This window comes from Marmota marmota, unplaced genomic scaffold, assembly GCF_001458135.2.
Source record: "Marmota marmota marmota unplaced genomic scaffold, marMar, whole genome shotgun sequence".
Lineage (NCBI taxonomy): Eukaryota > Metazoa > Chordata > Mammalia > Rodentia > Sciuridae > Marmota > Marmota marmota.
In genome coordinates, this window is record NW_026000261.1 from 7881819 (window position 1) to 7890980 (window position 9162).

A 9162-nucleotide genomic window follows, 5' to 3' on the forward strand; every position below is an offset into this window, starting at 1 on the left:
ATGCGAATGGCAGCATTTCGTTCCCTTTGCCGGGTGACCAAAGCAACGGGTGAGTCCTGACCGGCCCTCACAGGCCCCGTCTCAGTCCCGTTGCCACTGCCCACGAAGGCTCGGTTGGTATTTACCTCCACAGTATTCAGCAGGACCCGGACCGAGAAGCAGTTTCCGCGGGCTCCTTAGCCCTGGGCCAGAGCTGTTCCGGGAGCCGGAACTCGGCCGCTCCGTGCTCTGTGCATGCTCTGATAAGAGCAGGCTCCAAGAAGCAGTTTCCACGGGTTATTTAGCACTGGGCCTGAGTAATTTGTCTGCAAGCTGCAGGCGAATGGCAGCCTGAAATTACCTGTTCTATGGCTGAATGAGCTGTGATCAGTCGAAAACAGGGATGGTGATGTCAGCTCTCCAAGATGGTCGCCGCTGGCCTCCTCTGTGGTCTGACCGGTGTGGAGAACCGAATTGGACCGCTTCCTTCCCCCGTCTCAAACCCAGAATTCAGCACTGAGTATGGTGCTTGCACAGCTGGCAGAAGCCCGCAGAAACTGCAGCACTGTATCCCTGCGTCGCTATCTCCTCGTTTCCCAGCGCGCGCCACAGACTCTAGCCGCGGGGCGATTTGCCGAACAAGCAGTGTGACCCTCCGTGCGGACAAATCTCTCGTGTTTGAGCCCCCGTAACTGATCCTCATGCGATGGAAATCCTTCCTCCAGGTTCCGGAGCACCCCACTTTTGCTGGAAATTCCTAACAAGATAGCCTTTAGCCGTCCTGACTCGTTATTCTCCCGCACAGTGACACGGCACACGGGGGCAATGCACTCCCCTTGCCGCCATCTTCTAAATGTATCTTTTAAATTTTTTTCTTTTAAATGTATTCTCTTAAATCCTGTAGAAAAAAAATGTAGAGTTAAATATTCCAAGTATCTCTTGATTATGACAAGTTACTACTCTCTTGCTACTTTCAAGGTTTTCTTTGTTTTTGTCTTTCAGTGGCTTGATTATAGTTGTGCCTTAGTGTGAGCCACTCTGAGTTCATTCTATTTGGAATTTGTTGAGTTTCTTAGATGCATATAGTCATGTCTTTCTTCAAATTTGGGAAGTTTCAGCCATTATTTCTTCATATATTCTCTGTCCCTTTCTCTCTTCTCTTTCTTGAACTCCACAATGTGTTTGTTAGATTACTAATGGTGTTCCACTGGTGCCTTAGGTTGTGCTCACTTTTATTCACTTTTTATTCTTTCTGATCCTTGGGCTTGGGTAATATCTTATCTTGGAGTTTACAGATTCTTCTTCTGTCTGCTCAGATCTGCCTTTGAATCCCTCTAGTGAATTATTGATTGCAATTTTTGTACTTTTCAATGCCAGGCTTTCCTTTTTGGATTCTTTTTAGGTTTTCTGTCTCTTTATTGCAATTTCCATTTTGTTCATGAATTTCTCCTCATCTTCCTTTGGTTCTTTGGACATCTTTATGTCTTTATGAGAGTTGTTTTAAAGCTTTTGGTAGATTCATCATCATATCTTTTCATGGATGGTTTCTGTTGGTTTTATTTTTCCTTTGAATGGGTCATGTTTTCCTGTTTTTTTTTTGTATGCCTTGTGATTTTTGTTGTTATTGAAAACTGGACATTTGAATCTAATTACCTAGTAACTCTGGAAATCACATTCTCCCCCTTTCCCAGGATTTGCTGTAGTTTTTGTTTTGTTTTTGTTTTTATTGTAGTCCGTTGTCTCTGTTCTAAGGATCAGCCTGAAGTATAAACTTAAGGTCTTCTTACTTGTTTTCTAATCCTGTCTTTTCCTGGGAATTCACAGTGACTTTCTTATTTTACTCATATATGTATTTGCTTTTGAATATCTTACCTTTTAATGTCTGGCTCCCAAAACAGAAAAAGAGAAAAATGAAGGGAATAAAGAGGTGCCAGACTTTTGAGTCCCCTCTTTAGCTAGAGGGTAAAGGGCTCATACCAATAAAAGGTACAACAGAAATGGCTACCTGTCTTTTTTGTCTGTACTTCTGTGTTCAGAAAGAGCTATCAGGGATGGAAGCAGAGATCCCCAGTATTTGGAGGAAATCATCCTTTTTGCCTGTGCTGTGTTCTACAAATTGCTCTTAGAATACATACAGGATCGTCAGCCATGGAGTTGAAGGTGGGGGATGTGTAGCTGCTACTGTCCTAAAAAATGAAATTAACCAAAATTAACTACAATTTACCATCCAAGCTCTCTTCTAGAAGTTACAAGCCTTCAACAGATTCCTGAGTTCAAAAATACTTACATCAGACAAATTCAGCTAATGCAGTTATTATCTAGATGAGATAGATTCCATGCATACTACTCTTCCATCTTCCCAGAAGCCCATCTGATATATTTCTTTTCAGAAGCACACTACTACTGAGCTTCATTCCCAGCCCTTTTTATTTCTGATATTAAGACAGGTCTCAGTAAGTTTCCCATGGTAGCCTCAAACTTGTGATCCTCCTGCCTCAGCCTTCTAAGTCATTGGAATTATATGCACACACCATCACATGCTGCTATACTTCTTTTAAAAGCAGATTTTAGTAGATTTTTAGGGGGACACAATGTATAGTTTTATGTCCTGTGTTGAGGGAAAGATAGAAATATGGAGATAGGAACACTAGTAGGTTAGAGGGGAATAAGAGTTATAGGGGGTCTCATGATTATTTTATTCTTCTCCATAGTGAGAATATAATTTAATATGAGTAATTGGACGTAAGATTGATTTCTTCTTAAGAAGAGAAAAGGTCTGCAGAAACCTTGAGGAGTGATCCACAGGGCCCAGACATTTTTTTAAAGTATATTTTTCATTGTATATGGACACAATACCTTTATTTTATTTTATTTATTTTCATGTGGTGCTAAGGATGGAACCCAGTGCCTCACATGTGCTAGGCAAGTGCTCTACTACTGAGCTACAACCCCAGCCAGGGCCCAGACATTCTTAAAAATTCTAAATTTGGGGTGTTCTAGGTGTGTATAGGTCTGCATTGGGTTGTATTCTTGGACTGTAGTGTTCTGTATAGGTCTGCATTGAGTTGTGTTCTTGGGCAGTATAATTAAGTAGGAGTTATTAATTAGGAAGTTACAAGTTTTTAAAATATATTTTTAGTTGTAGATGGACACAATACCTTTATTTTATTTATTTTTATGTGGTGCAGAGGATCAAACCCAGTATCTTACACATGTGAGACAAGCACTTTACTACTGAGCCACAACCCAAGCCCAGGAAGTTACAAGTTTTTACAATTAAAATGCATGCTCTGACTTTTTTATTTTAAATATATTTATTTATTCTAATTTGTTATATATGACAGCAGAATGCATTTCAATTCATAGTACACATATAGAGCAAATTTTCATGTCTCTGACTTCTAAAAATCACATTTTTGATGACCCTAAATCTACCCCTGTTTACATGGGAAGAGAGAGAAAAGAAAAAAGAGAACAAACCAGAACTCATACACAGCCTCCAATAACAGCTATATAGTAGAATATCAAAGGGGTTTTTATCTATTAGGGCTTTACTAATATGATCAGCATTTTGATGCAGAGGAACTATATAGACATTTTAAGTTAATATTTGATTAATTCATAAGAGATAGGGTATAGTGTTTGATCCTCTGACTTTCAACTTAATTCTCAATTACTTGTCATTATCTGACAATTAAATAACTTCCTATCAAATTACCAGTATTTGGCTCTGTCCTAGCTCTGCAGTTTGGTCCTCTGTCATAGTCTCCAGGGTCAACTTGCCTTCTCCATGATTCTACAAACCCTGAAAATTTTATAGATCTCTACTTTTTAGGTCTTGTGACTATTTTACACAACGTGACTATTCAACATGATTAGTCATTATGGATTGTTTAACAAGTGCTAAACCTTTACATACTTTTTGCATTTTCTTTCAGGTTGACAATAAATGCCCTTGCCCAGAAGCTTAATGCTTATTGGAAGGAAAAGATATCTCAAGAGAATTTTGAGATCTCCACTACAGCCAGGCCAGTAACATGAGTAATAAAATAAAGAATATGGGAAGGATTATGGGTAATGTTCATAGATCAAATTGAAGGAACAAGGGTAAAATGTTTTTCACATTAGGAAGTTTAATTCACAAATTGAGAAAGCACAGTTACTAATTGTATCATTTTTTAAACTTCTTCAGTCTGGTTTAACACTTAGGTGATTTCAGTCATAAATATGTCAGGAGTTTAGTATTTCTTGTTTCATAGAGGCAGTGTAATATAGTGGAAAATGATAGCCATTTAATTAGACATTTTTGGGCTAAATGTCTGGATTTGCTTCTTAATATTTGGGTGGGCTTGGGATGGTTATTTCATTTCTCTGAATGTATTGAATTAAGTGACATAACGTTTTTAGCACAGTACCTGGCATAGAGTAGGTATTCATTCATTTTAGCACACTTCGCTTTCTCTTTATTCCTAGTCAATACTATTGACACTAAATTAGTATTGAAATACTGGAAACCCAGCATTAGAGAAAAAGTAGAATAGAAATAAGGAAGAGTTTATTGGATCTAAGTCAGGAAATCACACAACGAAGAGGTTGAAATGCTTCTGAAAGTCAGGAAAGGAGCATAATATAGAGGATAGACTGTATAATAACACAGTTATACTACCATTAAGACAAAGATTAACATGTTAAAAGTTCATTTGGGGATGTTCCCTTTTTTTAAATGGAAGCTACCACACAAATGTATGTTTAAAAATGTGTTTCATATGCAACTATGGCTATATGTATGTTTCCACCTTATTCTAAAGATATCAGTTCATGTCCATCTTCTATATTTTTTTGAAGAAATGCATGTTAAGATGAGATGCCTTTTTACCTTTCAAATTAGCAATGATTAATGCAGTGAAACACAGATATTCATATACTGCTAGAGAGTGTATGTGCTAGAAGCAGAATTGTAATAATGCTAATTGTTTATTGATTACATATAAGCCTCACATAGTTCTAATTTTTTGTATATTTTTTTAGTTGTAGATGGTCACAATACTTTTATTTATTTTTATGTGGTGCTGAGAATCGAACCTAATACCTCATACATGGTAGGCAAACGCTCTACCACTGAGCCACAACTTCAGATCCTAATGTTTTTTTAAACTGACTTTTGAACCCAGGGGCAATCTACCACTGAGCTACACCTCCAGCCATTTTTATTTTTTATTTTGTGACAGGGTCTCTCTAAGTTGTAAGGCTGGCTTCAAACTTATGATCCTCCTGCTCCTGTCTCAGCCTCCCAAATCACTGGAATTATAGGTTGTGCTACTGTTACCAGCATTTCAAAGTTTTTACATGTAGTAATTTAATCACTGTAACTCTGAAATAGATATTATTTATAGATTTAGAGACTGATAGACTGATAGCCTACAGGTTAGAGGGACCTTCTCCTCCTAGAATGGGGAATCCCCCTCTACCCTGGGTGTGGTGGGAGCTCCCCCCGACACCCAGGTTGGAGGGACCTTCCCCCCCTAGAGCGGAGAGTCCCCCTCTATCCTGGGTGCAGTGGAAGCTCCCTCTACACCCAGGTTAGAGTGACCAAGGTAAGACAAGTAGAAAATGTTAGAGCCAAGATTCAAATATAGGCAACTATATCTCTCAACCTAAGTTTTTAGCCACTGCAAAGCGAGGGAATCTACTATAGCTTCCTTAACTTCCTGTTTAATGCAAGCATGAGCTAAAAGCCTCTCCTACCTGCCTGGATTGAAAGATCCACCATGATTGCATATAACCCAAAACAGAGTTACTGCCTCTAAGTGTGCCTGAAAGAATTATACTGTCATCTTTCTACAACAGACTATTCTGTATATATGTGTATAGGCTAATATGACCTTTTTCTTTCCTCCCTCATCTCAACACTACTGCTGAAACCTTTTGCAAGGTCTGGCTTTAAATGAATCAGTGTCTGTGTAGAAATATATAGACACCAGAGGTCAGGCCTGAGCTTAGAGCTTAAAGGTTACAAGTCTGGAACATCCTGCAGCTAAGAGATAGGAAGCTCTAGGTCCAAAAATGTGTATACACTGTGTTAAAACAGAGTTTTAAAAAAGAAGAGACATTGTATTTGAATGATAGAATTATGAGTGCTTTTTATTTTCTTCTTTATATCTTTCTGTATCTTCTAGTTCTTCCTAAGGAGTTTATTATATTACTTATATAACTAAAAAAAAAGCATGTTTGAAGCAATAAAGAAAAATACTAAACCTAGGCTTAAAAGAAACACACCACTCTAATAAAATATTTAGTATTAGAGCAGTGTAAATATAACATACACAAAACTCACCCTAGTGGTTAAATTGGCCCAAGGTGCCCCTCTCCCCTCTTTCTGTCTTTTCTCTAGTCTTCCCTCTTTTAGCTCCAATCCACTCTTCACACCCTAGGTACTGAGTACTATCATATATGGGCCGTCTCTTTTCACAGAGAAACAAATTGTCTTTGGGGCATTGGTTACTGGATTCTGTTTCTAATAGTGGATGGGAATGGGTGTGTATTTCAAGAGTTGAACTGTGGAAGACTTTATCTTAATTTAATTCAGTTGTTGGTCTAAAGCTACCATTTCTGGTCAGGATATTTAAGCAAAATTCATAGCACTTTTAAAGAATAATTTTGGGAATATCAACCTAAAAAATTTGGATTGAAGCATTATAAACAAAGGGTTTTTTTTGAAAAAAAAACAGAAAAGGAATGGGGAATATCTGCAGGGAAATGAGCAAGATGGTTTGATGACTGTGCTTCAGTGATTCCCATAAGTGTATTTTAAATCTGTTATGTAGTTGGACAGAAGTAAATAAAATGATTCAATGGTTTTATTTCTTGGTAATAATGTAACACAGATACACACACACACACACACACACACACACACACACATACACACATACATACACACATACATACATGATGCCTTTTCCTAATAAACTTTTAGAGTTAAAATTATCCTGTTATTAGCTTAGAATAAAATTTGCCAAGATAAATATTATTGACCTCCATAAATAATGTTAGTATTATGTATGAAATTCAAAATAAACACATTTCATACATCTATAACATTTCCAACATAACTCATATATAAAATTAATTATTTTCACTTTTTGTGCCTTTATAACGTAAGGCAGAGCACAGAGCTAGAATATACACAGTCACACTTCTATTTTCCCTCATTCAGGAAGATTCCTGACCAGACATGGGTACAATGTGATGAATGTCTTAAATGGAGGAAACTTCCTGGCAAGGTGGATCCATCTACATTACCTGCAAGATGGTTTTGTTACTATAATTCCCATCCAAAATACAGGTAAGGTTCCAGGTCTCAGTATTGTACCTGAGACAACTCTTGATGTATCTTTATATTCTAAATACTTCATCTCAGTTATACACTCTTCAGCTAACATTCAAATCCCTATGCTGACTTGCCCCACCTTATTTACCCAGTCTTATTTTTCATTATCTTAACACAAATCTTGTACTTTGGCCAGATTTGTGACTTCACTATTCCCTACATGTGCCATGCTTACTTTTTCCTCCATGATCATCTTTCCGTTGCTTGCAGTGATCTTCTGCCTTCCATCTGCCTATCCAAATCTTATCCATATCTCATGGGACACTTTTCCCATTGACAGTAGTTTACAGTGACTTCCTGCATGTTTTGATTCATGACATTTGTTCAAATACTGTTTTGTGTTGTGGGGTGTTTTTTATATGTATATGCTTTTGCTCTTCAAGAGATTTTAAATTCTTTTTTGTTCACTTTACATGTATTGACTTTTATGTTTTTAGTTTATATATGACAGCAGAATGCATTACAATTCTTATTAAACATGTAGAACACAGTTTTTCATATCTCTGGTTATATACAAAGTACATTCACACCAATTTGTGTCTTCATACATGTACTTTGGATAATAATGATCATCACATTCCACCATCATTTCTGACCCTATGCCCCTTCCCTTAATTTTAAATTCTTAAAGAATAAAGTCTTTACATTCCAGGTTAAATTGATTTTTATGTTTCTTATCGAGAATCAATATAAACAGTACCTATTGTACATTCAGTGCTATTTGTTTAAATGTTTGTCTTCCTAATATACCATGTGTTCCTTTCAGCATTCAATCTCTAAATATTGCCTGGCATATCCATTTGTGTTAACTTTAATTTAACAACTTTTTATTTGATTCAGTAGTCGCATATGTCTGTAATAAGTCAGTTTGCTTCAATCCAGTTGTGACTTTCTTAAGATTCTTTTTTGCAGGATAAATGCTAATAGAAAAAAATATTCTACAACAGAGTCTGCTTTCTAGGGGAAATGTCTAAAATGGAGAAAATTAATTAAATGAAATCTAATAGTCTCCAGATGTGCCTAAGTACCTTTTCATGGTGAATAATGAGATCATGTGATTAGAATTCGGGACTGAGTTCTTAGAAGCTTCATTTTTAATACTTTATTTTTTATCTGTTGACAGTCCAGGAGACAGGCTTCCAGGGTACTTCACTCTCTTATAAAATGGATATAACAGTTTCTAATTATTAGGTTTTATTTGTTTTTAGGATAGTTTTTGACCATTGAATAAATTTGAGCACTCTTTCAGTTTTTACTCATAAAATATTCTTCCTCATGCTTTACGTATTAGTGAATTTTTTTGTTTGTTTTTACTGTGAGATCTGAACTCTATAATATTAGAGGATTGTCAAACTGCCCAGTAATAGTGCTAAGGAAAGTACATAGTAAAAGTGAAGAATACATTTTGCTTCCAAAAGATGATTTACTCTCTGTTTTGTAGGAGATGCTCTGTTCCAGAGGAACAAGAACTCATTGATGAAGACTTATATTTGAGCAAAACTAAGAAACAGTTGAGTATGCATGAGGTGGTGTTCTGCATCATAAAGTAGAGGATCCTAGCCCTTTGTATTAATCCCGACTTTTGAGAAGAAGGATAATTTTTGGTGTTCTTAAGGTTTTCCTTAGCTCTCTGTTCTGCCAGTTCTTTATTTCTTTATTCCTTCTTACCATCTCCTGAATGTCTCAACTTTGATTATCTTTAGAGTCTGTCTGTCTCTCGCCACCCCATTTCTCTCTCTCTCTCTCTCTCTCTCTCTTCTCTCTCTCCTCCTCCTCCCTCCTCCTCCCTCTCT

At 36.9% G+C, this 9162-nt stretch overlaps 1 protein-coding gene across 1 annotated transcript in view; it reads left to right on the top strand.

Annotated features, from left to right (window-relative positions):
• Morc4 (MORC family CW-type zinc finger 4) overlaps positions 1 to 9162 on the top strand; it is a 102006-nt gene that overhangs the window by 72821 nt on the left and 20023 nt on the right. Inside the window, exons 10-12 of the mRNA XM_048796869.1 lie at positions 3918 to 4007; positions 7196 to 7324; positions 8811 to 8879. Coding sequence (XP_048652826.1) covers positions 3918 to 4007; positions 7196 to 7324; positions 8811 to 8879 — 288 coding nt within the window. The remainder of the gene's footprint in view (positions 1 to 3917; positions 4008 to 7195; positions 7325 to 8810; positions 8880 to 9162) is intronic.